Here is a 19,845-nt window from a genome sequence, read left to right as displayed (position 1 = left end):
CTGCTCTTTCAGTTCTTTGAATCTCATCCTAATGATAACATTTGTTCACCTAAACAACAATATTATGTACCTTTAATTCAAATCATCGAATAGCAATGGTCTGACTTAGCCAACATTTTGTAAAAGAAATCAAGCCCCAGTACCAGTGGAGTAACATCTTTTTCTGAACATACACCTGTACAAAGGGCTTATAATGCACAGCAGCATTCCCAGCTCTTCTCCAGTCGAATTAATGTTTTATCTCCAAGCAGGAATTTAGTTATGCATTTAATTCACTTTCAAAGGATAAAGACATACAGGTGAAACTCGAAAAATTAGAATATCGTGCAAAAGTTCATTTCTTTCACTAATGCAACTTAAAAGGTGAAAGTAATATATGAGATAGACTCATTACATGCAAAGCAAGATAGTTCAAGCCATGATTTGTCATAATTGTGATGATTATGGCTTACAGCTCATGAAAACCCCAAATCCACAATCTCAGAAAATTAGAATATTACATGCAATCAATAAAACAAGGATTGTACATAGAACAATATATAGAACAAAAAAAATAAAACCTTGGAAAACAGTACAGACCATATGGTGTACTTGATTACCAGTGTGAAAGATTTTCAACATTAAACATATAGAAAAGACATAAGAAATATAACTCATAAGTATGTCATGAAAATGGTGAATAAACATTCATTATGTGCATATAATGATCACAAACCATTTGCCCAATGAGAGAGTTCAATAGTTTACGGTTCCTATAAAGTTCCTTTTGATCTATAAGAGCCATAAGCCCTACATGGATGTAATTACTGCCTTGCATGACATTTCTCCCTGAATTAAAAGATCCTTTTTATAAATTGCACTATCCCTAAGTCATTGATGGAAAGGAAATTAACCTCTCACAATATGCGCTCAAGGCCACCAGGAAACAGCAGTAGACATTTTAAAGTTGGTCATTCCAGTGACAACACCCCAGATGATGAAGACTCCCACAATCCAGAAAGTGTAATACTGGCTATTATCACTGTCAAATAAAGTCCTGTTAGCCTGAGATATTGGTCCCAAGTCATCCACAAGTAGCTCTTACAGAGCGTGAATATTTGCATATATCTGCTAATACCAGCCTACTATTTCTACATTCCTTAATCACTGAATTAAAATTATTTGATGTGGTATTCACCCATCTACCCTTCTGTCTCCATCATGCACTGGCCCATCCTTTATAATGGGGTGTGCCCCTCTAAACCTTTTGTCCCACTCTTTTGCATCCTCTTGCCGAGACTGGCGGGGCACTATTGTAACCTTAGTCCAGTCTATGCCACTGATTGGAACCCTGTTACTTGGCCTCATAAAGTGAATGTCAAGTTTGATGAATCAGTGCCCATTTTTTAAAACCCTATTAAAAAGAGGGGCACTTTCATCCGTCAAACTTTACATTTCACTAGTTTTGTTAAAATACCTTTTAATCTTGAAAGCCGCTCCAGTGATTCCCCCTCCAGACGCTCGTCACTTCATACATAAGCATTGACGAATACGGCATCCTCCAATCACGGCTCCCCCCCCCCAGGGGAATCATTGCCTGAGGCAACGCCTTGATTGGAGGAAGCCGGATTCATAATTTTTGAGATATGAAGAGGCTTGCGACGGGTGGGGGAAGCGCTGGAGCGGCTTTCAAGATTAAAAGGTAAGTATTTTAACAAAACAATTGAAATGTAAAGTTTGATGAATGAAAGTGCCCCTGTTTTTAATAGGGTTTTTAAAAACTGGGCACTGATTCATCAAACTTGACGTTCAATTTAATCAGGATGTCTTTGTTTAAATGTTAACTGAGCCTGCATAAATAAGACATAAAAAAACAACAAGAAAGGCATCTAAATAAAATAGCTAAATGTCTTTCTAATAGAACCCCACTTATGTAAAAACATCACCAAAAGTAGAAAGAAAAACGATTGAGATAGTTAACATTTCAACCTGTAGGGCAGTAATGGAAACACTTGACTGAAGTAAAGGAACCCAGATGTAGTAAAGCTTTTTATTATAGAAGCAGCAGCTCAGAAGTACATTAACCGGCCACTTTATTAGGTACACCTTGCTAGTATTGGGTTAGAACCCCCTTTTTGCCTTCAGAACTGCCTTAATTCTTCATAGGATAGATTAAACAAGATTTTGGAAACATTCTTTAGACATTTTGGTCCATATTGACATAATAGCATCACACAGTTGCTGCAGATTTGTCGGCTGCACATCCAAGATGCCAATCTTCCGTTGCACCACATCCCAAAGGTGCTCTACTGGATTGAGATCTGGTGACTGTGGAGGTCATTTGGAGTACAGTGAACTCATTGTCATGTTCAAGAAACCAGTTTGAGATAATTTGAGCTTTGTGACATGGTGCATTATCCTGCTGGAAGTAGCCACCAGAAGATGGATACTCTGTAGTCATAAAGGGATGGACATTGTGACGGAAGAGTGGGTGCCCAAACTCACTGATGTGGGGTTGGGTCCACATGCTTTCTCTTATTCTGTGTTTTGGGGCTTTCCTCTCATGCATTTGTACAAATTATGTCCCAAGCCAGTGTACAAAGAAAGATTTTCACAGTCTCTGCTTAAAAGACTGATTTACATATCTGAGCAGGCTGCTTCAAAGCAGAGAGTTAATTACTCATGGCAGTTAATCTTCTAGTGACAAAACTGGTATCTGGTCCATCTATTACCCTCAGATATGGCACAGGCATTATCAGCAACAATACTCAGGTAGGCCGTGGCGTTTAAACGATGCTCAATTGGTACTAAGGGACCCAAAGTGTGCCAAAAAATACCCCCACACCATTACACCACCACCACCAGCCTGAACCGTTGATACAAGGCAGGATAGATCCATGCTTTCACGTTGTTTACGTCAAATTCTGACCCTACCATCTGAATGTTGCAGCTGATATCGAGACTCAACAGACCAGGTAATATTTTTCCAATCTTCTATTGTCCAATTTTGATGAGCCTGTGCGAATTGTAGCCTCAGTTTCCTGTTCTTAGCTGAGAGGAGTGGCACCCGGAGTGGTCTTCTGCTACTGTAGCCCATCTGCATCAAGGTTCGATATGTTGTACATTCAGAGATGGTATTCTGCATGCCTTGGTTGTAATGAGTTGTTATTTGAGTAGCTGTTACCTTTCTATCATCTCGAACCAGTCTGCCCATTCTCCTCTGACATCAACAAGGCATTTTTGTCCACACAAGTGCCGCTCACTGGATATTTTCTCTTTTTCTGACCATTTTCTGTAAACCCTAGAAATGGTTGTGCATGAAAATTGCAGTAGATCAGCAGTTTTTGAAATACTCAGACCAGCCCGTCTGGCACCAACATCCATGCACCAGACAAGCCGCTTACCAAGGCTTTTATAGAGAGTCAAGAAAAACAGGCTAATAAAGCCTAAGTGCTGATAAAAAAAGTGATATTTTTTATCAATTTTATAAAAGAAAACATAAAACATTTATTTTTGCACAAATCAAACAAATCAACAAAAAAACATACAAGGTAAACAAACAATATGATTGACTCATCTGCAATATAAATTACATAAGAAAATATAGAAAGAACATAAAACCTAATAATCTACTCCATTGTAATATAAGATTAGTCTAAACTGATACCTATAGCAGTTCAGAGTGTTTCTTCTGGATTTCATATAGTCAATATAAAAAGATTGAAAAAGGTAAGTCAAACTTAAAAAAAAAAAAGTAAGCCCAAGACTTGCAATCAGATTCTACAGCATATAAGGTCAATGCATTTCAGCCGTTGTTGGAGAGATAAGTATTACATTAATGATCTCCAGTTCACAAAGGCACAATCCTGTTTAGAAGTTCAATAACTCTTCATTTTATGCTTTGAATCTACATGTGTGCATTTAGTCAACAGCTGGCTATTCTATGATGTGTTTGATGTCTATATGGAATGTTGTTTTCCTATTAGACTCCGCACCCAAGGGTTAACTGCCTGAGTCGCTGGATGTAAACCCAACTGGCTGCCTGGTGAGCACCCAGAGCTGTGAGTTTTGCCAATGGTATAGAAAGTATGACCACTCCAATATGGTTGTCTACTTCCAGGTTTTTTATATGTCTAGGAAAAAATACAAATAGTTGTGGCATCCTTCTTTGCATCTCAGTTTGGTTGGTTGGAATTTAGCATGAAGGTTAGGTAGTGGTACTCAGGTAAGAAAAGGCTTTAAAGTGACATCAGGGCCAATCACTGTTTGGTCAAATGCTGCAAATAACTTGTCATGTTATGCTTTTAATCTGCTGTGTGCATTTGAGTGAGTGTTAGCTACTCTGTGAGGCCTATTTATCAAGCCGTCAACCGCAAATACGCTGGAATTATGCAGCGTAATTGTGGCAAGCTTGATTTGCCTTATTTAGCAAAGCCTACAGACCGGCAAAAGTAGAATTTTGTGACGTAACATACGATCCGCCGGTCTTGGACCGAGACAGATCGATGCTTACGTCACTACAGATGTTCCGAATGCAAAGTCGGTACTATCTGACTACTTTTGGAAGTTAACAAAAATCTACCAGGTACGCTCGCCACTATTCCGGACCAACGTACCTGGAGGCGGCGGATGCCATAGGAATCAATGGGAGTCTGAAAGCAGTGAAAGCTTATGTTCGCTGCTGCCCGATATCCCATTGATTTCTATGGGAAAATAAAAGTTACGTTTACACCTAACACCCTAACATGTACCACGAGCCTAAACACCCCTAATCTGCTGCCCCGACACTGCCGCCACCTACATTATACTTATTAACCCCTAATCTGCCGCCCCCACACCGCCGCCACCTACATTATACTTATTAACCCCTAATCTGCCGCTCCAGACACCGCCGCCACCTACATAAAGTTATTAACCCTTATCCCGCCGCTTCCGGAGCCCACCGCACCTAAATAAAGTTATTAACCCCTAAACCTAACAACCCGCTAACTTTATATTAAATATTAACTCATCCCTATCTTATAATCAATTTAAACTTACCTTTAAAATGAAATTAAACTATATTAAACTAATAATTAACCTACCCTAACTATTATAATAAAATTACATTAAACTATATTAAATTAATAATTAACCTAACCTAACTATTATAATAAAATTACATTAAACTATATTAAATTAATAATTAATCTAGCCTAACTTTTATAATAAAATTACATCAAATTACAAATTAAATTAACTATATTATATATTTAGAAACCTAACCCTACTAAAATAATTTAAATCTACACTAAAAAATTACTGTTACAAAAAACTAACAACTAAGTTACAAAAAATAAAAAAACACTAAGTTTCAAAAAAATAAATAAACACTAAGTTCCAAAAAATAAAAAAGAAATTATCAAAGATTTAAACTAATTACAACTAATCTAATAGCCCTATGAAAATAAAAAAGCCCCCCAAAATAAAAAAAAAACCCTAACCTACAATAAAATGCCAATGGCCCTTAAAAGAGCCTTTTGCGGGGCATTGCCCCAAAGAAATCAGCTCTTTTACCTGTAAATAAAAAATACAAACAACCCCCCCAACAGTAAAACCCACCACCCACACAACCAACCCCCCAAATAAAAGCCTAACTAAAAAAAAACTAAGCTCCCCATTGCCCGGAAAAGGGCATTTGGATGGGCATTGCCCTTAAAAGGGCATTTAGCTCTATTGCAATCCAATCAGCCAATAGAATGCGAGCTCAATCCTATTGGTTGATTAGATCAGCCAATAGGATGAAAGCTCAATCCTATTGGCTGATTGCAACAGCTTAGTTTTTTTAGTTAGGCTTTTATTTGGGGGGTTGGTTGTGTGGGTGGTGGGTTTTACTGTTGAGAGGGGTTGTTTGTATTTTTTATTTACAGGTAAAAGAGCTGATTTCTTTGGGGCAATGCCCCGCAAAAGGCCCTTTTAAGGGCCATTGGTAGTTTATTGTAGGTTAGGTTTTTTTTTTATTTTGCGGGGGCTTTTTTATTTCCATAGGGCCCTTAGATTAGGTGTAATTAGTTTAAATCTTTGATCATTTCTTTTTTATTTTTTGTAACTTAGTGTTTATTTTTTTTGTATCTTAGTGTTTGTTATTTTTTGTAACTTAGTTGTTAGTTTTTTGTAACTTAGTAATTTTTTAGTGTAGATTTAAATTATTTAAATAGGGTTAGGTTTCTAAATATATAATATAGTTAATTTAATTTGTAGTTTGATGTAATTTTATTATAAAAGTTAGGTTAGATTAATTATTAATTTAATATAGTTTAATGTCATTTTATTATAAAAGTTAGGGTAGATAAATTATTAATTTAATATAGTTTAATGTAATTTTAAAGGTAAGTTTAAATTGATTATAAGATAGGGATGAGTTAATATTTAATATAAAGTTAGCGGTTTGTTAGGTTTAGGGGTTAATAGGTTAATTTAGTTTATGGCGATGTGGGGGGCTGGCGGTTTAGGGGTTAATAACATAATGTAGGTGGCAGCGGTGTAGGGGGCAGCAGATTAGGGGTTAATAACATAATGTAGGTGGCGGCGGTATAGGGGATGGCAGATTAGGGGTTAATAACATAATGTAGGTGGCGGCGGTATAGGGGATGGCAGATTAGGGGTTAATAACATAATGTAGGTGGCAGCGGTATAGGGGTGGCAGATTAGGGGTTAATAACATAATGTAGGTGGCGGCGGTATAGGGGGTGGCAGATTAGGGGTTAATAAGTATAATGTAGGTGGCGGCGGTGTAGGGGGCGGCAGATTAGGGGGTAATAACATAATGTAGGTGGCGGTGGGCTCCGGGAGCAGAGGAATAAGGGTTAATAACTTTATTAGAGTGGCGGTGGGCTCCGGGAGCGGCAGTTTAGGGGTTGATAACTTTATTTAGTTGCGGCGGGGTCCGGGTGCGGCGGTATAGGGGTTCAACATTTTAGTATAGTGGCGGTGTTTAGTGACAATATACAAATAAAGCTGGGAAAAAGCCGAATAGCAGCGAGATCGATGACTGTCAGTTAACAACAGTCCGCTGCTCATCGCCCCATACTTGGTGCGCGGCTTTTTGACAGCTTTTTTGTTAACTTTGGAGAACGTATTCAGGTCCGCGGCAGCGATGCTAGGCGATGTCAGAAAAATACAATGGATAGAGGCGCCAGGCGAGCGTATTGGTGCCGGCGAATGCAGCACAGTTGACGGCTTGATAAGTAGGCCTCTGTGTGTTTGATTGTTTGATTTATACATGCATACAGTATAAGTATATATATATATATATATATATATATATACAGTATTTTTCTTATTAGAGTTTGTACCCAGACTTGTCTAAGGCTAGCTGCTTGACTTATTGGATCTAAAGTTTTCTGTTTAAGAGTGCTCAGTAAGCTGTAATGTGTACTGTGCTTCCTGAAGGTGTCGGAAAATACCTGAGAAAAAACCCCTTGAAAAGTCTGTTTCCTATTCCCTTTTCATGTATTTAAACAGTTTTTCCTGCCCCCATTCCAAACCATGAGAATTCCCATGAGAAAAGTATACAGAGATTTCCACAGACCTTCAAATGTAATATACAAGGACAATGCAAAAGTACAATTAAACAATTATTTGATTTACTATTGATGATTACTGCTTAATATGTTTGAATGCAGTTTTTCACTAAACCAAAAATATCAATTCATGATGTATATGCAGTAAAGCATTTGATGTTGTTGCAATTGTAAAATGAACATTCTTAAATTTCCATACATTTAATTGTAATTATAAATTCTGATGGATTTGAATGGGGCCATGGATGGTAGCGAAGATAAGGGATCTTTAAGAAAGTCTCTGGAGTATCTCTGTAACATTATATCAAACATCCCAGGCTTTCTGTGACACAGGTGAGGGGAACTTGTGGACAGTGGCCCACTAGTGTTCTGTGGCAGAGTCTTGAAAGAAATGGCTAAGCTACATGTGTGGACAGATGGGCAGGTCGTAGGTGGGGTTGGGGAGAGTTAGTGTGTGTTGTATGCAGAGCCTGGACAATCCAGGACATTTGTCCTGATAGGGTAAGCTGCAGGTGCCGGCGGGGAAGCGGCAGAGCCCCCCCAACCAATGACAATCACGCAAGATCTGTGTCATTTAAGAGGAATGTTATAATGCAGTAATGAAATTATACCGATGAGTGCAGTAATGATAAATGCCTAGCTTGAAAAGTTTAGTTCTCATATCATTTGCGGATGAGCAACTATTTTACTGTCATTTCAACATCATAAAAAATTAAACCATGTGAAACATTCTGACCTTATAAACAGTGCACAGAGGGTTATTAGAGTTGTACAGTTATCTTATTAAATGCAATACTTTGATGTTCTCAATATAGAATGTTGGAACCAGACAGATAAATATTTAAAGAAATGTTGTTTTCCCACATTTGCATTACAAATCATTTTTACTGACCTGGTTGTACTGCACCAGTATATAATCCAGTGATAATAATATGATCATTCTGTTGGAGTAGCAGGCTATACAAGGCCTCATTTTATGGACAAACAGAACCAAGGGAAATAGTATATGAAGCTTTGTATAGAGATATTTGCAACATAAATATTAAGTTAATACATTAAATTAATAATATCTTATGCTTTTGTTAATGGAGATTTTCCTTTAAAGCAAAAGGATTCCCATTTGCTGCATTTAGTATATGTCACTATGTTGAGTAACGTTTTATATTCTACTTTCTAAGAACAGTACATCATAAGCAATATGAATTATTATTAACAATATAGAGGCTCATTTATCAAGCTCTGTATGGAGCTTGTGGGCCCGTTTTTCTGGCGAGTCTTCAGACTCGCCAGAAACACCAGTTATGAAGACCGCTGCTCCATAACCCTGTCCGCCCGATCAACCCGATCAAGTACGATCAGGTTGATTGACACCTCCCTGCTGGCGGCCCATTGGCCGCGAGTCAGCAGGGGGCAGCGTTGCACCAGCAGCTCTCCGCATTCAGCGAGGTCTTGCAGACCTGATCCACACTGTCGGATCAGGTCCGCAAGACCTTTGATACATAGGCTTAAAAGGACATAGACTTAAAAGGACAGTAAAGTCAACATTACACTTAAATGGATTGGATAGAGCATGGAATTTAAACAACTTTTCATTTTTCTTCTATTATCAATGTTGCTTATTTCTCTTGGTTTCCTTTGTTAAAGAGTAAAGTGAGCTCAGCAGCAGTGTTTGCAACTATGTTTAAATAAATGTTACACATTGTTGCAAACACTGCTGCCATAGGGCTTGTTTTCATTGAGCCATAAAAAATGGAGCTGTAAACTACAAAAGTTGTATAAAGCTAAAACAAGTTTATGGCTCCATTTTAGTACCAGGTTTCCACTGAAATATTTTGTGCAATGCGTGCAGTCGCTCTTTTCATGTAGGTATAAGTTAATGTTGTGTTCAATGCGTTTAATTTCTCGAAAATCCCATCATAACAAGTTAGATGCTATGGTAACCCAACCTTACACTATAACATTTATGTTTAACCCCTTCAATGAGCATGAGGAGGCGTTCTCGTCATGCACATCGCAACCTGTAGGTGCATGACATGCCCTTCTCGTCATGCAGGAGGATCAGCGATCCAACGCTGTTTTCAGACTACAGGTCGGGGATCGTTGGTGATCTATTGAGCGGCACTTCCAGGCTTCATTGGAGTTCAAGTGAAGTCACCACGTTTGCACATAGAGACATTACAAAAGGGGCAGAACCAGGAAGTTAAGTGTAGCTACAAGGCAGCTGGTTGGTGGGAGGTTCTTCAAACTCCTCTATCCCATATCAGCTACAAACCTCAACTTCAAATGATTTTAGTCTTAGGGCAGTACCACACAAAAGATCTTTTTAAAATAAAGTGGAAAAATCACATGGGGATTTGCTTGGGATTGGATAATTATATGTGGAATAAAAAAAATCTGGTATGTGTAGAGACCGCTAATAACGGTTATTTTCTAACAGAAAACTCTCAAAAAAAAAAAGAAAGATATACATGTTATCTGTATAGTGAGGTCACAGTAAACACCTTGCAAGAAAAAAAAAGTGATTTTATTTCTGTTCTGAACAATGGTGCCTCTCTAATCTATATTAAAAACCCCAAAAGCCAGTTTTCAAACCTATTTCATATGTAGCTACCCATGATGACAATTTAGTATGGTGATCACAGTAACAGCAGTGGTCACTTGGTCACTTTCAGTATTTACTAAAATCTAAGAAAAAAATTATACATTTTTTTACAGTTTTTGCCACAGCTATTTCATAAGCCATGGTCCATGGATAATAAATGTAATAATGGCATATAGTAAATCTGCTGGGCCTGCTGAAAACAAATAATATATGATTTGTGTGGGTCACTGACTGAAAAGTGACTACAATAGGGTTCAAATTTAGGCAGCAAAAAAGATCAAAATTGCCTCAGCACTGGGGTGAAAATAGGGTTAGCAGCGAAAGGGTTAATATCTGTGCTTCTTACCTGTGATCACCTCTAAAGAGCAACAAAAACAAATACACTGTATACACTTACAGTATTTATGATTTACATTTTTTTTTTTAAATATAAGCAAATACTATTTTTATTATAATTAATTGTTCTACTTTATTAATATATGTAATATTTATTTCATAGGTCTAGTTTGAATTTTGTAGATGTGCTTGCATATATTTTTATATGTTAATGCATATTGATATTTCTGTAAGAACATAAGTGCTTCTATTCTTTTAATGGGACAACAATAAATATTACATTGAAAGATTTGCATTATTTGCAAGTTTTAAAATTTCAATAGGAACTAGGCCACAAAAAGCTATTTTTTTCTCTTTTACACCTAGTTGAGCTGGGTGTAATTTTTTTCAGTGTATTAAAAGCCTCAAACAGTGTGTTAACGGTTTGTGCTTTCATTGGAAACCTGGTTTAAAGGGACAGTCTAGGCCAAAATAAACTTTCATGATTCAGATAGGGCATGCAATTTTAAACAATTTTCCAATTTACTTTTATCACCAATTTTGCTTTGTTCTCTTGGTATTCTTAGTTGAAAGCTTAACCTAGGAGGTTCATATGCTAATTTCTTAGACCTTGAAGGCCACCTCTTTTCAGAATGCATTTAACAGTTTTTCGCCACTAGAGGGTGTTAGTTCACATATTTCATATAGATAACACTGTGCTCGTGCACGTGAAGTTATCTGGGAGCAGGCACTGATTGGCTAAACTGCAAGTCTGTCAAAAGAACAAAAGAAGGGGGCAGTTTGCAGAGGCTTAGATACAAGATAATCACCGAGGTTAAAAGTATATTAATATAACTGTGTTGGTTATGCAAAACTGGGGAATGGGTAATAAAGGGATTATCTATCTTTTAAAACAATAAAAATTCTGGTGTAGACTGTCCCTTTAACTTAGCGTTTAACGGATTCGAATACTTTCTATGGCACACAAACAATATTTCTGCAGCCAAACCAAGATATAATGTAATGGTATAATGCGCCATCGGAAGCAGTCGATAAACGAAATTGCTTTCAACAGCATATCTATTGGTTTGCAACCTTGTGCAAACCTAATTATGGCTCAATGGAAACAAGCTCATAAACCGGCAAAGACATGTGCACGCTCCTGAGATCCTATCAGCTTACCTAGCTTTACTATTTAATGATGGATAACAAAAGAACAAAGCAAATTTGACAATGTAAGCAAATTGGAAAGTTGTTAACAATTGCATTCTCTATTTGAATCCTGAATGTTTATTTTTTTACTTTACTGTCCCTTTAATTTCTAGCTTGAAGGGACATTGTACACTAGATTTTTCTTTGCATATATGTTTTGTATATGATCCATTTATATAGCCCATCTGTTAGTGTTTTTAAAAAAATGTATAGTTTTGCTTATTTTTTAATAACATTGTGCTGATTTTCAGACTCCTAACCAAGCCCCACAGTGTCAGATGTATACACACGTTTACAGAGTCCTGCAGATTCCTGTTTATGCTACCTTTCTTTTCATATGCATGAAAGTGGGGAGGAGGTAGTTTCTGCTCTTTTTGTTTACCCAGCCCCTTCCAGTGGGTGTCCCAGACTATCTCATCAACAATGCAAACTGGGAGCATCTACTTAAGTTTTTAAAAGGTTTTACACTGGGGTTTTAGATCAGTATCTGTGCATATTCTTCTTCTTTATAGTAGTGTCTAATACATGCAGTTATGTGAAAATTGGTGTATACTGTCCTTTTAAAGTTGCTAAAGGGATACTAAACCCACATTTTTTTTTCTGCCATGATTCAGATAGAGCATGCAATTTTAAGCAACTTTCTAATTTACTTCTATTATAAATTTTTCTTCGTTCTCTTGCTATCTTTCGGCTAGATTACGAGTTTTGCGTTATGAGGAGTGCGGTACTAACTTGCAAGTTATTGTCACCACTCACTTCCCTACAGTGCTGGCGCTGGTATTACAGGTTTATAAAAATCCGGCGTTATCAGGCAAGAAGTGAGCGTAAAGCAAAATTGAACTCCATACCGCACTCCAATACCAGCGCTGCTGAAAGCTGCAATGAGCTGGTTTAACGTGCTCGTGCACGATTTCCCCATAGACATCAATGGGGAGAACCGACTGAAAAAAAGCCTAACACCTGCAAAAAAGCAGCGTAAAGCTCAGTAACGCAGCCCCATTGGTTCCTATGGGGAAATAAAATTTATATTTACACCTAACACCCTAACATGAACCCCGAGTCTAAACACCCCTAATATTACACTTATTAACCCCTAATCTGCCGCCCCCGACATCACAGACACCTACATTATATTTATTAACCCCTAATGTGCCGCCCCAACATCGCCGACACCTACATTATACTTATTAACCCCTAATCTGCTGTCCCCAACATCGTTGACACCTACAATATATTTATTAACCCCTAATCTCCCGCGCCCAATGTCGTTGCAACCTACCTACACTTATTAACCCCTAATCTGCCGCTCTCAACGTCACCAACACTATAATAAACATATTAACCCCTAAACTGCCGTACTCCCGCATCGCAAACACTAGTTAAATATTATTAACCCCTAATCTGCTGCCCCAACATTGCAGCCACCTACTTACATTTATTAACCCCTAATCTGTCGCCCCAACGTCGCCGCCACTATACTAAATTTATTAACCCCTAAACCTAAGTCTAACCCTAACACCCCCCTAACTTAAATATAATTAAAATAAATCTAAATAAAACCTGCTATAATTTCCTAAATAATTCCTATTTAAAACTAAATACTTACCTGTAAAATAAACCCTAAGATAGCTACAATATAATTAATATAACTAATTGGGGGGGGGGGGGTATTTTGATAGGGCTATTAGAGTAGGTGTAATTAGTTTAAATATCTGATAATTTATTTTTTTATTTTGTGTAATTTAGTGGGTTTTTTTTTTGTAATTTAGGTAATTGTATTTAATTTAGGTAATTTATTTAATTGTAGTGTAATGTTAGGTGTTACTGAAAGACAGGTTAGGTTTTATTTTATTTTAGCTAGGTAGTTAGTAAATAGTTAATAACTATTTACTAACTATTCTATCTAGTTAAAATAAATACAAACTTGCCTGTAAAATAAAAATAAACCCTAAGCTAGCTACAATGTAACTATTAGTTATATTGTAGCTAGTTTAGGGTTTATTTTACAGGTAAGTATTTAGTTTTAAATAGGAATTATTTAGGTAATGATAGTAGGTTTTATTTAGATTTATTTTAATTATATTTAAGTTAGGGGGTGTTAGGGTTAGACTTAGGTTTAGGGGTTAATAAATTTAGTACAGTGGCGGCGACATTGGGGGCAGCAGATTAGGGGTTAATAATTGTAGGTAGGTGGTGGCGATGTTAGGTGCGGCAGATTAATGGTTAATAATATTTAACTAGTGTTTGCGATGCGGGAGTGCGGCAGTTTAGGGGTTAACATGTTTATTATAGTGGAGCCGATGTCCGGAGTGGCAGATTAGGGGTTAATAAATTTATTATAGTAATTGCGATGCGGGGGGGGGGCTCGGTTTAGGGGTTAATAGATAGTTTATGGGTGTTAGTGTACTTTTAAGCACTTTAGTTATGAGTTTTATGCTACAGCTTTGTAGCTTAAAACCCATAACTACTGACTTTCAGTTTTCGGTATCGATCTAGGCCTCCCACGCAGACTCGTAATACTGGTGCTATGGAAGTCCCATTGAAAAAGGACTTTTTGAAAGCTGCGGTAATTACATTGCGTTAAGGCCAACAAAGTGTGTGGTGCCCCTAAACCTGCAAGACTCGTAATACCAGCAGTAGTGAAAAAGAGCCTTAATGCTGCTTTTTCACTCATAACGCAAAACTCGTAATCTAGCCGTTTATTCGAAAAAGATGGCATCTAAGATACGGAGCCAGCCAATTTTTGGTTCAGACCCTGGACAGCACTTGCTTATTGGTTGGGTATATTTAGCCACCAATCAGCAAGCACAACCCAGGTTGTGAACCAAAAATGGGCCGGCTTCTAAACTTACATTCTTGCTTTTGAAATAAAGATAGCAAAAGAATGAAGAAAATTGATAATAGGAGTAAATTAGAAAGTTGCTTAAAATTGCATGTTCTATCTGAATCATGAAAGAAAACATTTGGGTTCAGTGTCCCTTTAAAATAAAGTATTGTTTCTTGATGACAGAAATCTTGCTTGGCAATACCAGAGACAATTTTATCAAATTACTTTGATAATGTGTGTAACTGTTATCTTTGCAGTCAATAAATACATCCTAGTATTGACTTAATATGAGTGCTTCAGTTCAGTAGAACAATCTTGAATACCATCCCTGTATAGCAATTAATATAAAAACATTTTTTCTCAACTCCAGTACTCAAAGATCCCTAAAAGGGGCATATTTATCAAACTCCGTATGGAGCTTGATGCCCTGTATTTCTGGCGAGCCTTCAGGCTCGTCGGAAACACAAGTTATGAAGCAGTGGTCTAAAGACCGGTTCTCCATAACCTGTCCACCTGCTCTGAGGCGGCGGACACACATCTCCGGAAATCAACCCGATCAAATATGATCGGGTTGATTGACACCCCCTGCTAGCGCAAATCTGCAGGGGGCGGCATTGCACCAGCAGTTCACCAGAACTGCTGGTGCAATGATAAATGCCAAGAGCGTATGCTGTCAGCATTTATCGATGTGCAGTGGACATGATCCACAATATCGGATCATGTCCACTCGCACAATGATAATTCAGCACCCAAATTTCAATAATGTCCACGTTTGAGTGCAGTTGAGACTGCTACAACAAATGAACTAGAGAACATCACAAAGTGCTTACAATATGGCCTTTTAAAGTTCATTGAAGCCTGGAATTGAGAAACACTGATCTTAAAAAACAGAAAATGTAATGTTACCTGCACATCATGATATATTTGCCCTAATAGCTTATTTGCCAATGATGTCTACTGTACTATGGTTTTCCTTTTGCATCTGCTTGATAATATTATTAACCTGTATGATTCACCATCACTTCCCCAATATTCCATACTTGCATTAACATACATCTGCCATGATTAATATGTACTATGTAGTGTAAGAATTATATATTTTTCAAGAACTCACCTCCCTTAGTTTGGTCAGTTTCTGAAGACGAACTGGTTGTATGTGAAAGTCCTTAAACCCTGTAAATTTTGATAGTTTATTGTTGATTTGGTCATGATTGTCAAATGAATCCCTTTCCTTATCTGGTAATTCCAAAGTCACTTTTGCCTTATGTCCAGGTTCTACACTATCCCAAGAAAGAGCTCTCAAAAGAGGAGGCCGATCCCCCAAAGTCTTTTGATCAAGTTTATTAACAATCCTAGGTTCAGATGGACAATGTTCTAGTCCTTTCAATACTGAATTAGTTAAACACGGTCCTTGTAAGTGGCCTGCTAGTGGTAAATCAATCTCTTTGGGCTTCTTCAGAATAGACTTTGCACAGCTATTTTCAGGAACAATAATGCTCTTATAAGGAGATGCCTTGCAGCTTTCAATACTTGGCACTTTATGCATATTTGTTGTGTGCTTCAAAGGGTCAAAGTTTTCTTTATGTTCAGAAAGTGTCTCTTTCGAGGCTACCACTGCTGGGGAACGAGGAGAGAGTCTTCCTTGGGAAATTTTCCTCTGATCATTTAGTTTTCGATCTGATAATCCTTTTGTAATATTCTAAAAAAAAAGAGCAATATTAAAAAAAAAAAAACTATCATCTTATTCTACAACAGGTGTACATGGAAGGTTTATCCCTAACTGCTGACCAGCAATTCACAATACTGTTGTTTTATTTCCCATTCCCCCCAGATAATAGTGAAAGTATAGTCTCAAGAAGAAAGAAAAGTGTGATTACATTTTAAATATGTATACCCTTTACAACAGGGGGCTTGAGTTTAGAGTTTATAAGACATTTAAAAAAGTACTAAATAATATTATCATACAGGTAGTGAGAGTGCACCATCCATTACTTCTGGGAATTACTCTTCTCTACCACTATGAGGAGGCAAAGATTCTTAAACCCCAAGAACTCTATAAAACACATCCTACCCTTTACCAGTAACTCAGTCTTTTCTTTGCCTCCACTGGAGGTGGTCGTAGAGTGAAGTTATGCATTTGATACTTCAGAGAGAAGGGTTCTCAGATCGAACAGTGTTTGTCAGTGGAAGGTATTTGGAGTATTGGAAATAACATATATTTCACCTGTGGGGATTAAGTCACAAGCCTTGCCATGGGGGTTGCAGGAACTTGTCCTTTGCCTCTGCCTGTTGGTTAGTCGATATACTCCTATTCCAGTTCTTCTGCTGCTATGTTTCAGAACTGGTCTTGGCTTTCTACAGGTTTCCTCCAGTAGCAGAGTGCCTTTGGGTAAGTACTATATTTTTATTTACTTGGCACTCTATAAGCTGCTTAGGTTATTACTATATATATTGTTATATATGTGCATAGCCTTGGGACAGTTATATGTATATTATTATTTGATATTTTCTCCTTTAAAATTTTTTTTTTTAATATTTCATTTTTTGATGCACATTGTTGCACATATGCCTTCTGGTCTACGTGCGTCGGCGTATGTCAGCGTGATAGTGTGTGTACTTTTTTGCACTCATTTCTATGATATATGATGTAAGTTTCATGTGTGCCTCACTTTACAAGTGTGATGCCTGGATGCAAGATGTACTTGTCTTGTATTCGTGATTTCTCAAATTATACATTTTTTATGAGTGTTAGCCTTTCTTCATGAGCTTTTATAATGGGGATATTATCATTTAACTTTATGTTTTCTGCATTTAACTTTATTATTCATTTTTCTGCAGTTATGGAGCCTTGTAAGTCTGTCATTTTATCATTTTCCTACCAGTGTTAAATGTTTATATTGTTATCTGCTATGTTATTTCCTTAAGCAGTCTTATGCAATAAATGTATTAATGTTTTTATGCATTCTGACCACTTCTACTACTCTTCTTTCTTCTTCTGTTTGTTACTTACAGAAGGAATCAACTACTTTTTTTTCCCTGGGATTAAGAATTTCATTTGAACAACAGTGCTGAAATGATGGTGGCCATGCCTCTTTCAACTAAGTATTAAAGGTCAGTTCAGGATTTTCCTTCTACTGTTTTTTAGCCTGCTAAGGTTAATATTTCTAGTTATAAGGCTGCTGTGTCCTCGGGGGGGGGGGGGGGGGGTTCTATGTTGATCAAGAGTCTTCCTCTGATCATTAAACTGAAACATCCTTTTATTCATTTCATGTTGAGTGTATTCGTTCTCTTTTTAAGGGAATTTTTGCTTAATTAATTGTGGCTAGATTACAAGTGAAATGCTATTTATCGCTCCCGCTTGCAATAACTCTGCTAGAAATAATTTTTTGTGTGCGCGTTAGGTACCATGCTTATTACAAGTTGAAAGTAAAAAGTTTGCTATTGCGCACTAACCTGATGCACACAAAAAGCCGAAGTTAGAATATTGCGACTGCATTAATGTATTTCCCCATAGACTTCAATGTGGCACGAAATGTGGGGAAAAAAACTAACACCCTACTCGCACGCAAACCCGATCGCATTGTCTCAATGAAAATATGAAAATATGAATAGTTCACATTCCAATGTTCTTCAAATAGCAGAATATGTTTATTTATTAATAAATGCATATTTCTGATGGTATTTTGATACAATATATATCTATACCTATATATATATAGATGGTGATATATAGGTATAGATATATACAGATATATATAGGAATACATATTTATAAATACTTATAACATATTATAATGTTAAATATTTACAGTAAATACACAGTTAGACACTTTATTAAATCTAAATATTGCATACATATGATTTTACATATTCTTATCTACTTGACTGCAAAGGGCCCCAATGCACTTATATATTTGTCTATTTATGTATACATATGTATTTATGCATTTATATATGTCTTTAAGTACATATATACACATATAAACACATATGAACACACACACACACACACATATATATATATATATATATATATATATATATATATATACATATTTAGACATGTACATGTATCTCTGTTAGTCATTTGCATGCCTTTTTTTATATCTTTGAGCTCTTATAACTTTTTATTGCACTTTTTAAATAGCTTTAATTAGATAGTGTTCATTATGAGTGTAACTGCACTTTTAAAGGTATTTTTGATGTCTTTTGTGACACTTTTTATTCGAACGTAACAGCTAATACGATATCCCAGCATGCATTAAATTCATATTCAGTGATTTAGTTTACTTCCAACCTGTAATATGCGCAATACTTCTGATGTGCCCAAAAAAACGCAATAAACCCAATTTCTTTCCTAAGATATGGTGAGTCCAAACGTCATCAATTACTAGTGGGAATATCTCTCCTGTCCAGCAGGAGGTGGCAAAGAGCACCACAGCAAAGCTGTTAAGTATCACTTCCTTACCCATAATCCCCAGTCATTGTCTTTGTCTCTGTCAATGGAGGAGGTGAAGTTTGGTGTCTGATGAAATGAAATTCTTTATGGGGATAGTTTTTCCTGCAAGCAAGGATTTGGGTATAGCTGTAGTCCACGTCAATCTCTGCTGCAGAGTAGTGGTGGCTTTTAAGCAGTTAGGAAGTTGTAAGGTGGTTACTCTGTTCTTTCTTTTTTTCCTGATGTCTCTGTAAAGAGTTTGTCCTTTCATGCCTTGTGAGCTGTTTTCCTGCCGGACAGCTACACTGCAGGTAAGTGCTTTTTTGTCTTCTAGGTATTGGAGACTTTGCACTTCAAAAGATTCATGATTTATATTCTGCATTTTTTCTTTATGTGATTTAGTAATCCTTCAAATAGGATTCGATAGGCAGTATGCAGGCACTATGGGGCCCATTTATCAATCTCCGTACGGAGCTTGTGGGCCCGCGTTTCTGGCGAGTCTTCAGACTCCCCAGAAACACAAGTTATGAAGCAGCGGTCTAAAGACCGCTGCTCCATAACCTGTATGCCTGCTCTGAGCAGGCGGACAGACATCGCCGCAAATCAACCCGATCGGGTTGATTGACACCCCCTTCTGGCGGCTGATTGGTGGCGAATCTGCAGGGGGCGGCGTTGCACCAGCAGCTCTTGTGAGCTGCTGGTGCAATGCTGAATAAGGAGAGCGTATTGCTCTCCATATTCAGCGAGGCTGACGGACCTGATCCGCCAGACCTTGATAAATAGAGGCCTATGTGATTTGGGGATTGCACGTTTGGACCGGTGCTGCTAGATTTTTATTTTTGGCAAATGTTTGTTTTGTTTTTGTAGTAGCGGTTGTTGCTATGTCTTTTTTGTATTGCGCGCCTTTTTT

General features: G+C 37.3%; 1 protein-coding gene across 1 annotated transcript in view; it reads right to left on the bottom strand.

Annotated features, from left to right (window-relative positions):
• IRAG1 (inositol 1,4,5-triphosphate receptor associated 1) overlaps window positions 1–19,845 on the bottom strand; it is a 306,114-nt gene that overhangs the window by 176,728 nt on the left and 109,541 nt on the right. Inside the window, exon 7 of the mRNA XM_053720588.1 lies at window positions 15,612–16,196. Coding sequence (XP_053576563.1) covers window positions 15,612–16,196 — 585 coding nt within the window. The remainder of the gene's footprint in view (window positions 1–15,611; window positions 16,197–19,845) is intronic.

Source organism: Bombina bombina, chromosome 7 (assembly GCF_027579735.1).
Source record: "Bombina bombina isolate aBomBom1 chromosome 7, aBomBom1.pri, whole genome shotgun sequence".
In the NCBI taxonomy this organism is placed as follows: domain Eukaryota; kingdom Metazoa; phylum Chordata; class Amphibia; order Anura; family Bombinatoridae; genus Bombina; species Bombina bombina.
This window is presented reverse-complemented; position numbering and strand designations above follow the sequence as displayed.